The sequence below is a fragment of the Seriola dumerili genome, unplaced genomic scaffold (genome assembly GCF_002260705.1).
Source record: "Seriola dumerili isolate Sdu_G_001 unplaced genomic scaffold, Sdu_1.0 BDQW01000073.1, whole genome shotgun sequence".
NCBI classification, from domain to species: domain Eukaryota; kingdom Metazoa; phylum Chordata; class Actinopteri; order Carangiformes; family Carangidae; genus Seriola; species Seriola dumerili.
Window position 1 is genome coordinate 7,016,776 of NW_019174328.1, and position 23,382 is coordinate 7,040,157.

At 40.3% G+C, this 23,382-nt stretch overlaps 1 protein-coding gene across 1 annotated transcript in view; it reads left to right on the top strand.

The window, feature by feature from the left end:
• The first annotated feature begins 845 nt into the window (after positions 1-845).
• The window catches only part of LOC111220587 (cadherin-23-like), a 163,985-nt gene continuing 141,448 nt past the window's right edge, over positions 846-23,382 (top strand). Inside the window, exons 1-3 of the mRNA XM_022743710.1 lie at positions 846-920; positions 11,716-11,803; positions 15,237-15,311. Of these exons, the coding sequence (XP_022599431.1) occupies positions 11,725-11,803; positions 15,237-15,311 (154 nt within the window). The 5' untranslated portion in view covers positions 846-920; positions 11,716-11,724. The remainder of the gene's footprint in view (positions 921-11,715; positions 11,804-15,236; positions 15,312-23,382) is intronic.

The following is a 23,382-nucleotide window of genomic DNA, read 5'->3' on the forward strand; positions in this document are numbered from 1 at the left end:
CTGAAATGAATACTACAGGGGAGACTGTGTAACTCCTGTCTTTGATATCTTAAATGTAAACTCTAAAATAATTTCTCACTGTAATGTTTATCCAACTTTCAAGTGGCCTGTGGCTAGCCTGTTAAAATCTTAAACTAGGAGCTTTGTAAATTAGACCAGACTTATGCAGTGCCTGCATGTGTCACTAGGTGGTGCTATCACATCGGCCATTGCTCATCAGATCCATGACCTCTGCGGTTAAATAATGGATTTCAAATTTAATCTGTGTAATATATTAGCTCATAAGCTTATTTAGGATGCTCATAAATATATCTCTTTAATCTCAGTGAAGTCAGCCCCCCTCCGTGAAGCTGGCAAATGATTTGTCTACACATCTAAGCGTAGTTTTACATTTTTCACTGATATGAACGCAGCAGGGCCATGGAAAAAGAGAGGCTGAAATAAATTCAGCCCACATCAAATGAAAAACATAGAAATCATTTTAGATTACATGCTCGGAGTGTGTGAGAGTTTTTTAATTGAGAAAAACAGAATGCTTAGGAACAACACTTAACCTGCATGAGGCTGCACCTGTAAGTGCTGGAATTGCTGAAGTTAGTGCGGACATTACGGGACATTTGTGTAGGAGCACCACACAAGTGTAGGTGTATGTTGCGTTTGGTGGATTGTGCAGTGGTAGTTTTGAACACTGGGAAGTGACATTTGCAATGACCAGGGCGTTGGTGGTGATGGAGTAAAACTAAAGGGAGGGCGATGAGAGAGAGAGAGAGAGAGAGAGAGAGAGGGAGGGAGGAAGGAAGGAAGGGAGAGAGAGAGAGAGCGCGCGAGAGAGGGGGTAGCAGATACTTGGTAACGCATCACAGCAGGACAGGCAATCGAATCTAAAGGCGCTCAGCTAGCGACGGACACGGACGAGGAAGGTAAGATAATATGATAATGACATGATCATCCTGCTATAAGTTGATAGACACGGGAGGGATGACTGCGGCAGAGAAGATGTTTTCACATGAAGGATGTAGTGTAACATTTCCTTCCCACTACAGTTGTGCGTAATTCATGACTTTTACGCTCATTAATAGTTCTTTTACTTTGCAGTACAGTATGGTTAGACGTTATTTGTTGAATCTGTGCATCAAATAAGAGTTTAAGAAGTAGTTGATTGATTATGTGAACAATGTTTTGATGAGCCATCAGTTCAATGGGAGGACCGGTAAGGTTAAACGTGAAATCCCATCTGAGGACACTTCTTTCAAGTTATGTTGCTTTCTGTAATGGCCCTCTCCAACTGTTGCTGTGTTTCCTCACAGCTCATTTTATCAGAGTAATTAAACGGTCAGTAAATGTGAGGTAGTGTGCATGCTCATGCAGAGGTGTCAGGTGTACAGTGTTATCTCAGGTAGCCCTGGCGACTCCAGAGGTGCCTGCTGGGAAGCGCATTGGTGCCCACTTATTTATTCATGTGTCACCTGAACGCAGCAGCGACGCAACGCCAGGTTAAAGGGCAACACCGCTGAATTTGAGAATCTAACTGTTAATCCTACAGCCTAGGTCAGTTAAGTTTTTTTCACTGTATATAGCTTCTTATTGTAATTATAATCTATATATACAAGAGTACCAGTTGTTAAATATTTAATGTATTGGCGCTTGAGTCATCATGCAGGAATTGCCTCATAGACAACTGATGTAACAATGACTTTGCAGAGTAATGCAACACAGATTTTTGTTTTTATTTTTATTTTTTTCTAAGCTTTGTTTGTTTTTAACCTCCTGGCCTGGGTACTCATACTGTTTAACCAATTACAATTTTTGCTGAAGTGTCGAAATCACGATTCAATGCAAAAAGTATTACATCAGTAAATGTAGTGGAATTGTAATGTTTGTGAGATTTTTACCCAGCGAGGCTGATTTACTGCATTTGAACAACTGTTGATTGACTTGGCAAAAACATAAAATTTAATATTGATCAAAACTTATATGTGTAAATGTACATTATCTCAATCATCATAGTATTCTGTCATTTAATATCAGAAAATGCTGTGATACACTATTACTTTATATACTGTATGTTCACCAGTAGTGCAGACTCGAACATAAATTCATAGATTTTCTTTTTCTCACAGAGTTGCATGGAAATTTTTGCCTCAGTAATCCTATGTTGCAGGTTTACTCTCATCCTCACTGAAGTCCACCAGTGAATACATACTGATGTACTGCTATAATCCAACCTGCTACATTGTCCATGTAGTTTATACCATAAAAATGTGCTTATGGTGCACAAGTCCTGTAAAATCATTTTAGTATACCATCTCACGTTAAAAGAATGAGATATTTTATATTATGGATGTGAGAAACTGCTTCTGTTTTTCATGCATTATATGTGGAAAGCATGCCTTTGACAGTTGCCCTTTCTGAGTGTCTGTCACTCTCTGAATTCATTCAGAATACAAGAAGGAAGAAAAAAAATACTGAAATGGAGAGTCCATATCTGACAGACACCTTGACTGACAGGCTCAAATGAAACCCAATATGAGCTATGGAGGACTGAATTGCAGATACAGTGACTACTGGACAATCCTATGAGGTCTCAGACAGGGAGCAGAAAGGTATGAAGAAAAGAAAGGATGGAAGGATGAAGAATGGTAAACTGGTGAAAATGGGAAATAGGAGAAGGCAATGTAGAGTGGTAGATATTAGAATGCATATGAAGCATCTTTTTCTCTTTCCTATGGAGTTTCCATAATTCTTGTAGCTCAGCCAATCTGTGGAAATTGAGTGGAACCATTGGGAAAGGTTTGGCATTGATTACCAGGTGTGAAAGCATCTGAATGGTCTATATACCTGCTCCTGAGTAACTATTAGGCGATGGCTCATGGATGCAATTTTTCAAGTTATTTATTATGTGTGTGTGTGTGTATGTTTGTTTATTTATATCCTTACATATATTTAGGACATCAGTTTGCTTTGGCAAAGTGAACTCATAGAGTTGAACTTGGTAGAAATAGTTTTTTGCTGCAACCGTATTTATAGTGATTCGTTTTTGCTGACAGAGTAATACACTGTTCTGGTATGGGCACAGCGGCCTCTATATGACAGCTCTTCACACAGAACCCACAAACCATGAATGTCCATTTTCTGCCTCTTCCGAGATGCTCTTGGTGTCTGCACAACATTCCTGGTACTTGTGATTATGATCGTTGTACGTTTCCCACTTTTCGCATTTCTACACTCACCTCTCTCACTGGTCCAGCTCTGTGTGGTCATTAAATCAGGCAAGGCAGCCGGGCAGAACTGAAGAAAACAGGTTGTAGGGGAGGGGAGGGCTGGGAAGATGATTTTGCTCAGCCAGTTGTATTACAGGTGGACCGCCAGCTTCTTCTGGATGTGAAGCCATGTTTTTCTGAATTTGAAATGGTGGGCAAAGGGCTCACAGTATATCTGAGCATTCACCATTCCTTTTCAGAGAATATGATATCTTAAATAGATGGTTGTAAACTCAACCATCCATAATAATCCTGTTGTAGTCCATTGCTACTAATCCCTGTATCCCTGTATTGATTCATCATTGTGCAAGTGCGAAACCATTATGTCGGAATTTGGAAATTGAAATTTCCTGAAGGAATGGATGGAGGCTTTTCATTTCTCACAGTTAAAACATTGGGGATTCATTGCTAAGCCGGTAGCATTTACCATAGCGAATCATATTCTCCCCTGGAAATAAACCATGCCATGTAACACAAACAAAACAGCAATTTAATGGCAGCTTTGTTGTGTGACAGATCCTTGTTGTTGGTATTTACGCATGGAATGCTGCCCTGAAGTGGAGCTGAAACAGCAGGGAGAGAGACAGGATAGGAGGAGAGACAATGAGGGTGAAGTAACACGGGAGGCAGGACTGAATGAGGAAAGAGGTGAATTGTTGGGATGCAAAGGTCATCTGTGCTGAAGAGGAGCTACTAAATGGTGTGTTTTGATCTTTCAGCTCAGATGGAAACAGTCAGCTTTTGGTGGGGTGGAATGACAGTGCCCTAACAAAGAGAGAGACAAAAGGAGATGAATGAGTCACTACAGACTATCGGCTGCCCTCTGACACAGCTGTCTGTGTTTATGTTGTCTGATATACACAGAGTCCTCTGCTGGGACAGCTTTGCCAAGCTCATTGCAGGGGATAATGGCCAAGTGAAGGGAAAGAATGGCTAAGAAACAGGCATTTAAGGCTGATATCAAAATTTTGGGAAGAAGCAATCAGTTCACATTATGGAAGCTTTGAACTTGTTTACTGCCATAATGTTTGAGAGAGGAAGAAAGAAAAGAGTTGATGCAAATATACACCGAGACAAATAACATGCTAATGCTGTGAACAGTATAAACCAGGGGAAACTTATTAGGAATACATCTCATTGTTTCTCCAAAAAACTGTTACAGACTGTCTTCATGCTGGTGAAGCTGAAAACATTGTGATTCAGTAGAGTAAAAGTAGGCTAGAATAGAGGAGAAAAAGGGACATGACAGCATGTTGATCTGTGCTGTTTCAATCAGTGGATGCATGAGAGGAAAAAGTCATGGAGTGGATCATTATGTTCTCACTACAATTTGTCCACAAAACAACAAATAAAAGCCTAAAATCAGAGAGCTAGGATTGTTTTGTCAGTCTGCACTCAGGCAAAAAGGAGGTGGCAGCAGCAGGTATGGTTACTTGCTTCCTTTGTGTAGCATGTTTCTGTGAATTAGAATCTCATATCTTATGAGACAAATGGATGTCCTGTTTTTCCACAAAAGTCAGTTTTTGATTTATTTCTGTACATAATTTTATATTTAGTTTTAATTGTAATGATTTGTAAACTCTTCTGTAATAATATTTTCTCTCAGTTCTCTGAGCAAATCAATGTAAAACACAATATGTTAGAAATATTCTCTTCACAGTTTACTATTACTCTAATGTAATTGATCGAAAAAGCTGCTTATCTGCTTAGTCATAATTTTAAATTTAGCAGAGTAAAAAGCAGAATGGAGGTACACGGGTGTATGTCTCACAACATAGATACGACTTGCATACAAATCGAGGTGAGCAGTTGCAATAACAGCAGAAATGGAGACAGGCCGGGTTGAACAATTATTATTGGCTGTCCATATAATTCTCAGGTTTGAAATAGAAATTTCTTTTTCTTCAATTACTTCAAAAGGAATAATAAATAATTGATGATTAGAACTTTTTTTAATCTTTGGATTTATGTTGTCTAAAACACTGCAATCATTTGAATCATTGTGATGAACATGAATTTGGGTTTTTTGTACATGACTGTATACTCCATTAATATTTTTCATATTGCTGTTTGAGGTGTGTAAATTAGACTCACGAAGATCAGCTGAGCATCAGCTGATCTGCACGGTGCACATGACTTTGTGGCTTTAAAAGACTTGTCACACATCACTGTATTGTTTGCTAGAATAGGAAATGGTCAGATTAATTCATCCAAATAAATAGTAAGCAGTGTCTCCCTGTTGTTACCTGAGCGCTATACACAGACACTGAACTAGAGTACAATAACTGACTTTTCTTTAGAAGAGTGTCAACAACATGTTACCTGCATGACTTCACCCTCAGTCTTTAATCAGCTTTAATGTTCCTGTTGCAGGCACAGCTTCTCAGTGTTCAGTTGTCAAATGCAGTACACTCTCTTACCCAGCTGCTTCTCAGTGTGTGGCACATCAGGAGGCTTCTTGCCATCTCTTTACTGGCAGTGAACACTAATAACCCCTGCCCCACCCTCCAGCCCCATGTTACTCACATGGTGTTGCTCAACACAGGGCAGGGTGTGTATGAATTGTGCCTGCACAAGCATTTTGTGACAGGGTGTAGTAATGCGGCACCTCACAGTGCTCCCATCCTGTTTCTGATAATTACTGTCTCCCCAGGTCCTCTGTAAGCTGCCTCGTCTCCCCCACAGCGTTTTGTGAAGCTCTCCTATCAGTTCATACAGGATCAAAGAAGATGCAAGCAGCATCTCCAGTGGAATAACAGAGTATGGCTTGGCATGTGTCCTATATTCCTCTACCTTGGGTTTGCCGGTCAGGGAGTTAGCGATCTTCTATTGAGCTATGTTCTGAAGAAGTCAGTCAGCAGGGAGCTGCTTCAGTTCTGCTGAGGCTGAAGCTGTTCATATCATGTTTTCCAATTCATCATTTGACTCATTGAGTGATGTGTAATGATGATAGACTACTCGTATGGTTCTTCAAAAATGGAGTTTTGGTCACTGCTGTAGAAATAAACCACCACTGTTGCTTTTGAACATCACATGCTGTATGCTGTGTTGTGTGCTATGTGCCGTGCAGCCCTCTGTCTGTGAATAGAGTGATAAGCACTGTGGTTGTTGGCTTATGTGTTGTTGCCCAAGAAATATTGTTGGCTTGTCTTGAACTTCTTTTCCAAATAGCTTATTCACTAATTTACTTAGAAAGTGACACAACAGCCCCAGCAATTTCATATATAACCCAACCAGAGTGAACAGTTTACTCAGCATCAATGCACGGTGCCAGTTTGATTATCATTTCTATTCAGAAAGCACTACATGCTCTGCAGTCCAAATGCCATCCTGTTTATATTGCACTCTTGTCATGTGAGTGAGGTTTGCTGAGTAAGGCTTTCAGAAAGTCATGTCATGTTGGAGATGAAGAGATCAGGAGGGCGGGAAAGAAGACATTACTCAGCTCATCAGAGCAGTGCTGTCCCTCGCTCCTCCCTGACAAAGCCAAATGTCTGCTAATCTGTCTGTGATCACCGTGCTAATGAGTGATGGCTTTTTCATGAGGACTGAGGGCGGGCAGAAATCTGTCATTGATTTGCTGTGATAATCCAGATTTGGCTGCCGGCTGAGGCCCACCGCTCCCTCTGAGAAGGGTGCCTTTGAGGTCAAGGCAAGTCAGACACAATTGCCATGTAATCAATAATATCGAGTGCTGTAAGCTAGGAGATACAGCCATGTGGGCAGGCAGGCCTCTCTCTCGAGAGCACAGCAGGTCCAGATATTACTCTTCACTTTACACTGCCTTAATCACACATTACTGTCAGATAAGCTTTGGACCACAACTCATTAAATAGACCTGGATCTCAGCCACCCTAAGCTTTGCCCATTGGGAGCTATATGTGATCCTTATAGTCATTCTAGGCCTTAAAATATTCTGACTTTAACTCTGGATCTAGGGAAGGAGCTTGGCCATATTGGCAAGTGTTACAGGTGTAAACATTGGACATGATTTAATGGACTCAAAATAGTTTCGATTTTCAAATGCCTGCTGCACAAGTGTGCGAAACTGATGATCCACTTATCACAGGTCATTTATAACTCTTGTAACATAAAAAAGTTATTTTAAACAAAAATAGATTAGATATGATATACTTTTTTTTTTATTACTCTTTGGGTGCAGAGAAATAGTTGTCTTGGACCCACACTTAACATGACAACACAATGAATACATTGCCCACAGAAGACATGTATTTGTTGTGTTGACATTTTACATCAGGGCACAGGAGACATAATTATCTGCCAAAGCTTAGCCCAAAGAAAAACTCTTTGAAATGACTACAGAAAATATATATAATTGGACAAGCCAAGCTGTGTGGTAAATAGAAAAAGGAAGAGACATGAGCCAATGTAGATAAGACTAAGAATATGGAACAGAAAGTGAGAGATGACTAAAAAAGAGTGAAAAACAAAGGAAAACAGACAGAAAAAGGCAAGCAGCTTGGGGAGAGTGTTGAGGCTGGTTCAAGATGTTGTTATGGGTGAGGGGGGTGTGCAGAAGATGAGCAGTGACTCTGACAGAGTGAAAGAGGGGGGTGAAGAAAGTGAGGGATTGATAGATGGTGACAGTGTAGCCAATGGAGTGGGACAGTGCTGCAGCAGGGCCCTGCTTGCACTGAGGACCAACTTATTTACCCCTGTCCTCTGCAGTTTAACTGCCCCACATGCATAACTGATTGTTTGGAACAGTTCATGTTGTCCTACTGGTACTCAACTAAATCTAAAAGTAGATCATGCATTTGCACTAATAATTAGCTTGCCTAAACCTCAAGGACGTCTGCTTTTATTTCATGTATGGCTAACACTTACAAAACCAAAATGTTAGGCTTCATTTGTTAACGTTACAAAATGTTTGTTTACATCAGTTTCTAAAGTTGTTGAATTGGCTTGTACATTCAATTATGATCATTTGAGCGACACATAAAATGGTCATATTTAATCTCTGTGTGTATTCAATGTTATGTTTGACTGTAGCCAAAATTTGTTTGGTTAAATATTCAGAGAAGTTTTCTGCAGTTTAATTATGGTTGTGTTTTGGTTCGGTTTGGTTTTAATTTTATGTAGCATGGAAGCCAAGACTGTGTCCATTGTTCCTGGGGTGCTCAGCAGAGTTTGATTGCCACCTCCCACCTTCCCACTCTCCCTCTACCGCATTGTTAGTGAAGTGATTGCAGTGGTACATACCTGAATCACCAGAGTGAAAACCTTAAAGGAAAGTAATTACCATACCATTTTCAATAATGTTATTTTAAGTGGTGCTAAAACATAACAATAGTGGAATTAGGAATATAGTCTACTGAATAACAACAAATCGGCATACCAGACATTAAGAGGGTCAGTTCACCCAAGTCACAAAAAACATGTTTTTTCCACTTACCCCTCAGGGTATTTATCCATGCAGATAGTTCAATTTGATTTATTGAGACTATGACTTACAGTATCAACTGCTGTGCATTCTGCCACCATAGGCCAAGGCATTGGACTTCTATTTGTGGTGCTTATTATATTGGAAAATTACATTTAGAGAACTCGGCAGTACAGGCCCTCTTCAGAAACAATGTCCTATATACTCTGGATAATCGATGGGCATGCTGTGAACAGACTTTCAATAATAGTTTCCAATAAACAGTAAAAAACTGTAAAAACTCAAATAAAAACAGACAATAATGTAGCCTGTTTCAGTTTTCCAAGCTTCAGTTTTTGATGCAAGTTTGAATATCTTGACTCAAATTCAGTTTATTTGGCAGAAAACTGCAGCAGATATATTTTAAAACCTGGGCAAAACTAATTTATCTACATGGCAAAATGCCCAGGGTAATATGAAAAATGACTGTATGTAATTTGGGTGAACTGACCCTTAAAGTTAAATAAATGCTGTAGTGCTCTTTCCCAAAAACATCTGGTCAGCAGTTTTTAAGATTAACTTTGTGATGTGTGTATCAAAATAAAGAAATACAATAAATAAACATGTTACAGCTTAAATTATGTACAGTACAGTTTCTTAGTGTTGAGTACAAATAATAAAACATGACACAATGCCTAAAATATTTCCCACACGAACTCTCAAGTTATCATCAATGACCTTCATGTTTGTATATGCTTAGAGCAGCTGTTTACATTGCTTATGCCTAAGCAAAAGCAGAAGAGTAATGCACACAATCCAGGTTACACATACAGACAAGACCAAAGATAGGTAGGTCAGTGTGACCACCTAGTGCTCTAGTTATAGTACAGTGCATCTGTAACTTTGTGGGGGTGCTTTCTTTGTGAGAATGTTCATGATTGAATCCTCTGGTATCCTGGTGAGAGCAGAGAGCAGGATGCTGCTGCAGTAGAACTGCTTGTATTTTCCATAACTGCCTCAGCCTCAGTCCCCTCAAACCCAACATGTCTGTCTTAACCAGTATTCATCAATCACATTCACTCATTCATCATCTCAGAAATGTCCTGTGAAGAGGCAGGAGTGTGTGTGTGTGTGTGTGTGTGTGTGTGTTTGTGTGTGTGTGTGTGTGTGTGTTGTATTCCTACATTATATATTAGAACAGGGAAATTAAAATATACGGTAGCAGTTGAATATCACATTGTACTAGATGCATTTCTGTTTCTAGTAAGACCAATTGATAGCATGGTCTGATTCTATTTAGAAAAGTAGAAAGCATGTAGAAATGATACAGAGAATACAACCTTTTTGAAGAAATTTGTTTTAATCACAAAAAAAACACAAAAAAACTATGTACATTTAAAAAGTATATTTTTCAGTGCAGATGGGTTTTATTGATTGTCCTCATCCAGACCGATCAACCCTATCCAAGCTTCAAAGAGAAAAACAGGAAAGAGAGATTTTGCCCTTAGGTCTTACAGCGGTGTTGTAGTTACTTGGTTTGATAAACTTTGTATGTCAGTACTTGGATAATTTAAGCACTCCAGGGTGTCCGTGTCCTGCTACCTCAGGTGTGTTTATGGTACAAACCGTAGGAAATGATATTAGAGAAAAGGAAGTGAATTGTTGTCCAGGAAAGGCCAAGTTTTGGAAATGTATCATCTATTTAGTCTGTTGTCGTCAGCTTTCTGAGCTTCCCACTGAGTCAATATAATACCCTCTACTAAAGGACCACAGTCGTATTTCAGAGGACAAGAAAAAGGAGGGAAGGGCATGAGGGGTGAGACACGGTCATCAGGTCCAGGCAAAAGGGACGAATGTATGTGTATGAGCAGGGGGGGGGGGGGAGTAAAAAAAAAAAAACAGTAGCAGACATAGCCACGCAGGTTGCATTGTTACAGAAAGTGAGATGCAATAATGCTGAGGAAACAAGAATCCAAATGAAAACAAATGTGCCCATTCAAACGGACACTCATGCACAGCTAATATAAACACACACACATACACACTCAGACACACACACATACATTACATATATATATATATAAATAAATAATAAGCAATGACAGCCTATTCTTTACCTTGCATGTCTTTCTCACTCACCTGTATATTTTAGCTGCTTTGTCTGAATTGAATCCACCACACACTGTGTATCTCCAATAGCACCACAGCGGCAGGACAGCAAGCAGCAACACAAAGCAGCATGTGCATAGTATTTTATTGCTTATCACACTGGTCCCTGTAGTTTATTTAGCTGTTTTGCCATCAGATACCTGAAGGACGAGCAGCCCTGTCTCTGCACCAGTTTACCATGAGCTGGAGCACAGTGGGCTTTGGGGAATAGGAGAATTTGGAAAGATAACCCTTCAGAATTAAATTGTCACTGAATGAGTTTGCTGACCAGTGAGACCTTGCTGGGACAAGTGATGACAGTGTAAAGAGGGGGAACAAATGAGAGACAGAGAAAGAGAGGGGGGGGGGGGGGGGGTTACAGTTAATTAGTGTCTTTGCTGCTTTCCTACCAGTAACACTGACAGTAAACACCTGTGAATGAATACACTGTGTAAAATCTTCATTATGCTCTCCACATGTTAAATGTCATTCATTTTCACCCTACAGTTTGGCCAGTGACGCTGCACCATAACCATCTTGAAAATGCCATTTACACGTTTCCTTTTTGCACAAGACAGTGTTCTTTTTTTTTTTTTATCAGATAGTTAACGGTGCAATGTCGTGATTATGGCTTTTAAACAGTGAGTACTGTAAATGAGCTGTTGCTGTGAATTTACTTTCATCAACACCCTACCCTGCAAGCAGACACATGCACACACCTGCTTGAAGCATGGCGCTTAGCAAATCTTTTTCCTGTCCCCTAATTATACCAATCACATCTCCTGCTCACTTACAGAATAATCACCAAACATAAAAGAGCTGAAATGTCTGTCGATGTTATGTGGATAGTCTGAAACAGCAATGTAGATAATCAGCTAACCAAATGACTCTGACTGTGTTCTGCGTTTGTATGTGTTCCGTCAGGTGCAGGTGATGTCGTGGAGTGCGGGTGGCAGGATGACATTTGCCAAGCTCCTCCTTCCCTTCCTCATTCTCCACTCTTTCTGTGAAGGTGAGTCCTCCTGACCATAAAGAAAGAATATGCATTAAGCCGCAAAGACTACACTTTCCTTTTGTGAGTGGAAAGTCCTTTATGCTACATAATTTATACACTGACCATAAATTCCTAGTACTATTCATACATTTAAATGTAATGTATACCACAGTAGCTTCTTAGTGGCGGAAAGCAGAGGATAGTGGTTTTACTAGGCAGCTATTTTTGTGAATATGTGCAACAGTGTGAAGCTGAGTAACTGAAAAGGAATCTGTTCAGTCCGTCAAACATCCCTGAATGAAGGAATAAAGGTTTAAGATTTTCACAGTGGCATCAGCATTTAACCATAAATATACCTTTGTTAGTCAAATACAAGACTGGGAATAAAAATGGTTTTACTAATGTCCTTATCAGTGATTTGGTAAAATATGAATACCTTCCAGTGTACAGTAAGATTTGTTTTTTTTTTATGATAAAATACAGAATTTTACAATATCTCTCCCACTTTCTTCTCAGTTCACCTCATTATGAACTGCCTATAAGGATTTTCTGTCTCGTACCTTCTACACATCATACATTCCCTCACCTTTTCTTGACTTGCACACCTTTTCCTTTCAGCCCTGTACATGGTCTGGTTTTTTTTTTTCTCTATCTCTGCCATTCCTTCACTCTTGCGCTCCTTTTCTCTGCTCACTCCCCTCATCTGTTCTGCATAATGTCTTAACATTTTTGTTCAGCCTAAAAACTACTTAAAAATCTTTGCCACCTTGCTGTGAGCTGTTTAGAGAGAGACAGATATAGTGAGAGAGAGCTTCGATGTTGTGGAAAATCACAGTAACTGTCTCACAGTGACAGGCAGGAGACACCTCCAATCACACACAACTCTGAAGCAACAGGGAGAGTTATTAAGTGAATGCCACAACCTCTTTCCATCAAGCACAATGAGTTTATCAAGGCTGTTTTGATATCTCCGGAGTCCTCCAGCATCTCGTCTCTCACCTTGTGTTTGCTTTCTGTGTTACTGCCTCTTTCTTCCTCTGTCCTCTCGCTCCCTCCCTCTCTCTCGCTTACTCTAAGCACCCCATTAGCACACTGACCCTGAGCTCCTCTTGAGCATTACCTCCTTGATCCAGCAAATTGGATTGATGATCATTGCTCTGATTATTTTGTAGCTGTAATCTATCTGCATTCCACTATCCAAGCCTGATACAGTGCCTCGGAGTAATTAAGCCACAGGTATGGATGAGAGCTTGTTAACCCTCCTCCTCACCATCCCCCATCCCGAGAAGCTTGCTCCATGTTCCTGGCACCCACTAAGAGCCACGCTGGCAAGCCAGAGATGAGCATCTTCTTCTGCGCTGACAGGCACATGACCGAATGAAAAGCTCCCACTTTCAAAGCACCGATTCACTCCATCAAGCACTCTCACTTCAAACAGGCTGGCCTCCCCTTCTCTCGCTTCAGTGTCTCTGTGGTCTGCTGCCCAGCTCAGCTGATCAAAGACCATCAGCTTTGTTCCCTGATCTTCCCAACAAAACAGCTTGTATCACACTGCCTTCTGACACCACAGACCCTGCCCAAACACAGACCACTATTAACCCTTTAACAGGCCCTTTAAAGGTATGGTGTTGTAATGGAAGGATTTTCCCTCCCACACAGCAAAATCAGTATGAAGTACAATTTAGTTTTTAAAATCTGGCCAATGATTTTTTATGATTGAAAATACAAACCGTACTGAAAATGTTCAAGTAATGAGGAATCACCATGTTTAAGTTGTTTTTATCCTTCGTTATCACACACAAAAAAAGACCTAAATATTCATTTTCAGAATAATGGCCATGGAGTGTTAAAAATTGACTATGATGTTGAATAGTTTTCATGGGCTCCGGAGGCATAAATGACTCTACCTACAGACAGACCATGTAAACATTTTATGTTAAAGCATGAGAATAATGACCAAAACTGGCAGCAGTATAATGCTCTGTGTGTAAATGATGTTCTCTGCTTACAGTATTTCATATTGCTGCAAAGCATTTTTGTCCTTCTGCTGAGTGATTAATGCGCAGCAGGGGTATGTTTGACATAGACACAGTCAATACACATACAATACACACAGTGAACAAATGATCACATCTAAAAAACTAAAATGGGCAGACGACAGATAGAGCAGGAACAGGGGAAACAAGTAGGAGAACATTAAAAGACACTGGTCTACAAACTGGCCGACAGGTAAAAGTCTGCTCTGCTGAAACATTAATCCTGTTTAGTGCATGTTAAACAACTTCAGAAACGTATAACAGAGGGCAGGAATTTCACCTGCAGGGGAAGGAGGTTGGTCGCATCATCACCACAGCTGCTGTGAGTAGATGTATATTTGGACAGGCTGCTCTGCTTGGTACATTTATCTTACTACTCTCGTCGATGGCTCTTTCCCTTTGGTCCATTTTAATTCTTGACACTCAGGCTTCCAAAACCAACAGATTGAAGAGAAAATTATGATGGATTTTATATAAAACAGAATATAAGAGCAGGACAATCAGCTGCTTCTTAACTTTTGATTTACCCAGTTGGCTAAGACAAAGACGGAGCCCTTTACCCATTTTACATTTAAATATCTGTATTTCATTCAGAGGAATTAAAGACTTGGCTGTGTTGACAAAACCAATGGTACCAAGACTTATTTAGCCCAATGATATCACCTGAACAGATCTACACCTCTTATGCAGCTCAATCTAGGCCAGGTGTATATCCCTGATAGAAAATATTTGAGAGGAAGAGAAATCTATGCAGCACATTCTAGGATGGGGGTGGAGGACCGAAAATAAATGGGAACCTCATTCAATACCGAAATTTCTGCCTTTGAAAGCTTCCAATCATGTTGCCGATTCTTTTCTTAAAAAAAAAACATACACAGCCAATCTTATGATGACGTGCACTGAATATATTTGCTGCAGCCACTTATACATTGTCATCCACTGAATATATTTGTTACAACAACCTTGTGGAGGGAGGGGCAGTCGTCGTTTGGGAAGCAGTGAGAAAACAGACTGTATTAATTAAACAGTAAAACAAGAGTGTGTGCATTTCCCTGAGATGCTTTTGACATGATATTTTAAGTGCTCATCGCATTGATGTTTTATTTTTTACCTACACTTCCCAAAGATCACTTCACAAATGCTCAACGACACAGCTGTACTGTATCTATTATGAATAAACTGTTATTGCTGTAGCTGAAAATCTTAAGTGCGTCACTTCCTGTGCACAAAAAGGTGTAAAAGTGAAATATGAAAAGGTTTTCAGTAACGGGGTAAAGTTTGACTTATGTTACATAAATAAGCACAATGGACATTATTTATACATATGACAATGTATAGCTTTATCAATATAAGACCATAATAGATAGTTTTGAGATATAATGTGAATTATGTTCTTTCTTTTCTCTTCATCACAGGCTCCAACCAGCCACCACGTTTCCTGAACTACTTCTTCTCAACCTACCTTCTCATCTATGAAGACATGCCCATCGGTGAGTCTCTGTGGAGCGTCAGCATGTTATATTTGTTGTTTCTACATTGTCTAAACAAAGTACAGTAACACGGTGTTTGTGGAGGGCTTTGTCAGCTTGTTCCCAGCACAGAAATGCTCTGTCCTCTATATCCCTTGAATATAGACTTAGAAAGAAAAAACAAGTAAAGAGAGATGTCATAATAGACACTGACAGTGATAGCAGTGGATGTCCTCGATCAGGATGTGCGTGTGTTTCTATTTGTTTGGTGTATTTGCCATGTGTGAGAGGGAAACTCTAGAGCCCGGTCGTCTGAGTGATTCTCTATAATATTTAGCGGGCAGAAGAAACCTGGGATGCTTTGGATGTTTCACACCCTGGCGTTGATGTTTGGCCAGATTTGATATTTCCATGTTATTATAAGCTTACTTACATGTTGTGTTCCACTGCTGTTAGGGTTGGTTGGGGGTTTTGGTGTGAACACCAGACATGGTTGAGTAAGATTCCCCCTGGATCTATTATTCCCCCCTCTTATTTATTTTTTGTCATTTTTGGTGGTTGCAGTGATTGACAGGGCAATTTGGAGATGTCTGGCTTTTCATCATCTCTGAGGGTGTCAGTGGCTTGGAATTAAAATCCTTTATATTGGATTGATTTTCTTGAAGTTTGTTTTTTTTTTATCACATGACCTTTACACTCTGCCAGTCTGCTAACACACCTAGTCTGAATCATGGAGTGTTTGCTTATCCGTTTCTACACCCTCAGAGTTGCTGGTTGCTCAGAGTTGCTCCTATGATTTTTTTTCCGTTCTCACATTTTTTTCTTGGGGTCATGACGAACATTCAAAAACACCACATTCAGCCTCATTCATGATTATTATCACAGTCAGCCATTGCCTTCACCATCATCTCCATCATCGTCATCATCAGCGTAGTTGTATGTTTTGTACTGCAGCCCGGAAAGGTTACAGTATCCCACTGAGCTGACAATAAATCATCATCATCATGGCGCCAAACACCATTGCCCTCATAGATGCTTGGTTTGGCAACTTTGTCCAGCAGTACTAAGCAGTTTCTGGCAGAGGGCCATCTCTTCATCCAGTCATCTGGTGTTCAAACCAGTGAAGGGCATGTATGTGTTGGTGGGTGGTGCTGCTAATTTCCCTAACCACTCTGTCCAGGTTGCCCTCTGGCCATGAATCATTGTGTCCTCTCCTCGGGCAGCTGGGCTTCAGTCCAGCAACACCTTCCAATGGTCCAGAGAGCTGTCAGTCATGTCCCTGGCCCGGCCTGTGATTGCTTCTTCAGTGGTGTGATCATGAGGGTGGGCTGAGTGATTGGACAGTGACAATTTGTCAAGATTATTGTTTATTAGCTCAGCAGATGTCCTCGTCTAGGAGCACCTAATTTCATTACACACACACAACAGACACACACACACACACACACACACACACACACACACACACACACACACACACACAGATTTGTCTCACTATCCCATGGGGAACAACCTTAGCCTAACCTTAACCGTCACAACTGAATGCCGAGCCCCAACTCTTGGCCTAACCCTAAAACCAAGTCTTAGTCTCGAACCATTTGTGTGTGTGTATGTGCGACGTGAGTAAAGGATGTAACATAGCGAAGAATAGTATAACATCTTTCTCACCCCAAATTTCCACATGTTTCCTCACACACAAACTCAAGATTACTTATCATCCAGCAGACTGGCTTAGTAGAGGAGCCCAGCAGCAATTTCAGTGCTGACATCGTTCTTACTCTTGATTTGAATAAAGGGCAGATTAAAAATACATATTTTCTCATCTCAAGGTTCAGTGCAAAGATTGTGCAACGAATAAAGGATTGTTAAATTGGGCTTTCAGGGCACAATGGATGCAGTTTAATCATATTCAAAACTTCATACCATCCTCTTTACTTCATGAGGATATTTTTTTAATCATAAATTAGATGAACTTAAATTAGCACCTGTCTGACTGACTGGAAGCCAAACTGCATGACTTGATCGGGTGATCAGGTTTCCACAGGCACGCTGATTGGTCACATTCAGTTACCAAGGAGGTTGTTTTGCTAAGTCCTGGCGATAATGTAACAACACAGGGTTCATGTGAGCAGGTTGTGTGAGGTGACACCAAGAGCTATTGTGTGTAATAACAAACCGTATAGGCCTAACAGACATGAGCAAAGCAGACTTGCTTCAGTTAAAACCGGTCTGTATGTATGTGCACACACTCGTAACACTATGTGGCCTTGTCTAGGCAGCAGATCAGTGACTTGAGCTCATCACCTCAGAGCCAGTAGCCTCAGCTCCGTATGGCAGGCTGGAGCACATGATTATTTATCAGAGATGAGGGAACACATCCAAACACAGCATGGATATTTGATCTGAGACTACACCTACTCGCCGCCCCCTCTCACCAGCAAGGGGTTTGGTTCAAGAACTGACAGAGGGTGTTTGAAAGATGCTGCGCAGCTATGTGCTGTAGAGGCACGTGTAACAGCCCTCACTCAGCATGCACTCACACCTTTGACATACGAACCGTCTTTTACCTCGGAGTCCAGGCCAGTTTTCATTGTCTTTGATGCAGGCGAACACAACCCCCCCATTCTGATACAGTGAACCCAAGAGGAATCTTTAGTCCCCACTCTTACGAATAATACCTACGATGCGTGATTAAGCTGCATTAGTGTTCACTTGTGAGCACTCCAGTGATACAGTGATTTATTTCAATATTTACAAGAAGAATATTTCATCCTAACTCTATTCATTATTTGCATGTGTGTATGTGTGTTCTCTATGTGCATGTGTCCACTTATTCTGAGTATGCATGCATGTGTTTTCATTTCATTTTTGTCGCATCCAGGCTGTGGGTTCATTCACTCTTAGGGGGGATAGCTAAACAGAGGAGCCCATGTTTAAATGTAGTGGCAGATAACAGTATGTGATGTGTCAGGAAATGGGATGTGTAATTAGACTGAGAGAACACTTTGATTAAACGCTCTCATCTCCTAATCCACTTTGCCCTGATTCGGCAGATTAAGCTCTCTACTGAGTAATTAACTTGTGGAAAGAACACAACATTTGTTCAAAATAAGAAACTTCCACACTCTGCTGGGATGGTTTGTGCAGGTCTTGTAGTTTATGCCAATTGAGCATAAGGATTCACTGTCTGATTAAATTTAAAAGTTTGAATTAGGCTAACATTATTACAACACATGTTCATTTATACGGGATAAGCTATTGTATACATTCAAATTAAATTCTTTCAAGGAAGAACCCTGCAGAGCAGAGAGTACAACAGGAACAGGAAAGAGTCTTCTGACAGTATTCATTACTTGAATAAATAGACCAAGTCTTAACCATTCCAGTCACTGTGAGTCATTCATAGTCATAAGAACACTTGTATAGTTTGTCTTTAAACAAAAGATCATGAAATTTCCAATGGAAGAGGACGGTGAAAACAAAATGGTACTCATTTTCTATTTCCCCTAGATCACACAGTGACCAAATTAGACTTCTGAAGCATCATACCTACCAATTTCAGAGGCAGCGTACCACCTCTTATTTGAGAGCCATTATAGACCTTTATTCCTACACTATATTTTCTTTCTTATGTATTTTCTTTTCTCTTATAACATCTGTAGGGAAATACTCCAGAGGCAAGGCACTTCTGCCAGCTAATAAGTTTTTAAAAAACTTTTTAGTCCTGTGCTTCACAACTGGAAAAGCTTAGCTGTTTGTACCAATACTAGGACAGAGTCTGTCTGTACTTCTTCACTCTCCTTGTCTTTTTCCTCGCTCTCCTTTGCTCCCTCACATTCTTGTACTGCCACAGTAAATACCTTGCACTTTTAATTAGCTCTGTGGCATTCCTAATTCAATAATAATTAAGGAGCAGGAAGTAGCCCCAAGGAACGACTTATTAAAGCCTTCCCCTAAATGTGTTGATAATGTCTGTGTACTCTCTCCCCAGCCAATTCCCCACTGTCAGCTGCCTGGTGCACTCTACATTAACTATGGCTTGTCAACACTCCCTCCTCCGGACACTGTCTCTCTTTCTCTCTTTCACAGCTTTCAGATTCAGTATATTGACTATGTTAGCTTGCCTGCACTCATAAACAAAGCAGTATTCTTAACTATTGCTAGCTATTGCAGATATATGGTGTTCTGGTGTGAAAGCTCCTTTATCTTGATTGGAAACATGCTTCCTGGTATAGAAGCTTCATATAACATCTGAAAGCAAAGTTTCCTCTAAAGGATACTATATGTTATTCAGACCTCTAAATTATATTAATGATGTTATGTTTGTTTAATAAACATATTCTTAAGTCATCCTTTGACTAAGTACGTGAATGCATTGTGGATAAAATATAAATGTTTGTGTGCAAGTGTGCAAATTGCTATCATTTGTTAAAGCAGCTGTAACCCTTTTTTTTTTTTTTAACTAACAACATTTGAAATTACAATATGAAAACAATGACAGTGTAAACAGGGTCGCTCATAGAAATTAGTAAATAGTATTTAGCTGCCAAATATTTCGTTGCTGGAGATCACAGTAGAAACCAAAAACCAAAAAACAGTTAATTGAGAGTGAATATTGGACTTATTCACCAAGTGGTCAGAAACACTCTAAATGAAAGCTCATATTGCTCATTAACTGCTGTGCAAATTAGCAACTATTTGCTTAACAAGTTCACCATATCAACTTAAAAGGTGATGATATGTTAGTGCTGTGTTCACAGATTACTTCTGCTGCCCCCATGTGGTCAAAAATATCAGGTATTGCAAGTTTTAAGTTTGTTTGGAAGATGAGTCAAAATCTCAAGTCGATTGGTTTTTAATCCTTGTTCCTGGGCATTAAGGGTTTGTTCTGTAGTTTCAGGTATTTTACCTTCAGATTTTCAGGGTTTCCAATGCCTTTGCTGATTTAATAATAATATGCAGGAACACATGCATGTATTTTGCCAGGAACTGTGAAACAAGTGAAATACCCCTTGGAAGCAGCAAGTTTTTATGATACGTTAAAGACGAAAGGAAGAACATGAATGTTGCTTTGAGGCCTTAGCCTTTTGTGTTTGGGAAATCCATATTTGATTCCCTGTTAGTGACACTTGGCTGGAGATAAAGGGCCTTTATCTGAGAGGAGATAAAGGCCCCTTGATTTTGTTTTTTCTGCTGTTGATCAAATGATTGGCTAGACCATTACCTGGTGGGAGCGAATGGCCTCCTTTCCTATCTGACTCTCCTGGTGCAAATCACTAACCGACCACCTGATTTACACAGGACTGTTGAGGAGACCCAAGCATGTACACACTCTTGGTCTTAGTGTCTGAGCTGCTACATCAGTGAGCCCTATAACACATTTCAGACAAAAAACCCTCTGTCTCTTTCTCAGTTAACATCAATACATTTTCCCTAATTGTGCCATTTGCTAATTATTCTTTCACTCTGACACATTTCATCCATGTGGAGCTCCTTTGTGGAAAAACAAACTAAAACAAAAATATTGTGAAGTAAGTATGTATCATGAAGACAGCACTCAGACTAATAGAAGCCATTCCAGTATCCATGTTTGCTCTATTGAGTGCATGTTCACATGCTACCAGGTGAGTAGGCAAGCGATGGTAGGCACTTAACCCTCATTTTCTCCAGTGCTTGTGCTCAGTGACCAACAGATCAGACTTGTACTGGGCCATTCATGCTCAATAAACCTGCTTTTGGACAGGGTTTGGAAATATATGATGTTTGGTAGTTTTGGAAAGGCAACAAAGAGTATGATTCACATGATGATGTTGAGAATTGGTTTGTCAGCCAAAGCAAACAATATATTACAAGGCAGTGACAGGTCTTTATCCATCCAAACATAAAACATTGAGGGGAGAAAGAGAATTACTATGGTCATATGCTTTCAGGGTTTCAGTCCAAGAGCTAAAAGCCGAAATCTCCATCCTTCCCCTTAATATTTAAAGTTTTCTTCATCAGGCAACATTGAGAATGAGTGTGGACCTCCTTTTTGACATTTAAAATTGCCTCACCTGACTGGCCTCACCTGAGTGTATCACAGAAGACCTGAAGATGTCCAAGAATACTGTCTGTTCTTTCCTTGTCCAGACCAGATAGTCTAGAGCAAAAACAGCAGCACAAAAAGTGCTTAGTGAAATAAAGAGAGATCAGCAGTGATAAAAGCGTAATCAGGGTATTGTCAGGAGAAAAAGGAGGGGGCAGTTCCTTTGAGAGTTGATCTGGTCTTTTTGGATGTTGGCTGATATCCAGAGTTGTCTCTTCTTGCAGGATATGTGCTCTCGATATTTGTTAATGTCTGTATAGCACAGTCCACAGGTCTGTTTATGCTCCGACTTTCAGCCCTCATTTAGCCTAATTGGAATGTGATGTGTTTGTCCTTTCTGCATTTCTGGCAACTGCAGTTGTGTCTGTCACTGTTTGTGAGTTTGAGTTGGCGGATGCGCTATGTGCATGAGAGTGACTGTCTGTGCGTATGTATCTTAGTTTTAGAAATCCTATCTACCAGCTGCAGAAGTGAAGTATTCCTTCGTGTTGAGGTTTGCACCACCTGATCTCAGCAGGAGATGAGTCCAAACGTGTCCGGGAGATATTCTTAATGACTGGAAGTTTTCTTCTCCACGTAAAGAGTCCTCGCCCACCTCATTTTCGGAAGGGGATACACTTGATCTTCTTACTTCTTGTGACAGCTCTCTGCTGTCATTGAGCTGTTGCATTGACTCCCACAGTGGCTCCCCAATAATGCCAGCAGGCTGCCATCCATGAGGGACCTCTGTTTTGGTTTAGTCAATCATCCCTTATCTCTCCCCCGTGGTGGCTTGCTCCCCCCTTCCTTCCCCAGGAAATAATGGGGTCCACGGTTCAGCTGTGTCTGCAAACACACCATCCATCATGACGCTGCGCTGCGCTATATTGTCTGCACTTACCCAGCACGTGATGTGTTAGTGTTATTATGGCCCATGCAAACAATCACAACACTCTGGCTTCTCATTGCAACATTGCTTCTGAGTTTCCACAAATGCTGAGTATCCCACACATATACATCATTTTAATTTCATCACTTTTCTTTGAGCATGTTTTTTTTTTTTTTTCTAGGTATCTGGCATTCAGTCTTGTTTTCTACCTGCACTGCAAAACATTTATTTTAACAAGTAAATTTTGCCCCATATTTATAGTCCAATTCTGGAAGTGGTGTAAGAAAATTATGCATTTCAGTTGCAGCTTCACACGTTTTTTTCTAAACAAAATATGTATAAGACAGTTCATAAAACTGCCAATGGAAAAATGACATGTAAGTGACATTTAAACAACCTGTTTTGGATTTGGTTTATCATGGTTTATTCATCAAAACAACAACAAGCCCCCTCGCTCATCCAGTTTACCAATGTAAGACTGATTTCACGACTAAGAGTGTCAGACCAACACTTAACCTCAGAACAGACCAGTGCTACATTAGTCCAAGCTGTGTAACCAAATCAGTGGTAGACGTTTTTAGATCCTTGACTGAAATAAAAGTAGCTGCAAAAAGTCGATTGGCAATTGTGTGTGTAAAAGTAAAACTTCTCACTATATAGGATAGCTCCTTTCAGAGCCTGTTATTGTTATATGTACTTTTGGATTTTAATTACTGATGCATTAAGTGGTAGGTGCAACTTTAATGCTGCAGTGAGGTGGAGCTAATTACCAGCCGCAACAGCAGGGATGGTATTGTTTTCACCTTGTGAGTGTGTGTGTGTGTGTGTGTGTGTGTGTGTGTGTGTGTGTGTGTGTGTGTGTGTGTGTGTGTGTGTGTGTGTGTGTGTGTCTGTCACTGTCACTGTCATTGTGGCAAAATGTGGTCCTGGAGACACCTATTGTAGTGGGAACAACCACAGAGGTGGTTTTGAGTACTTTGGCAGGTGTTTATATGTCTGGACAAATTTTGTCAGCGTGATAGTGTCACAACTGTGCAAAATACAGTCACAAAGCTTTAGAGGTGAGTGGTGGAGATCAAAGTGAAGGCTGAATTCGAAGATACGTATGGTCTGACCCATGAGTACTTAGTACTCATAGG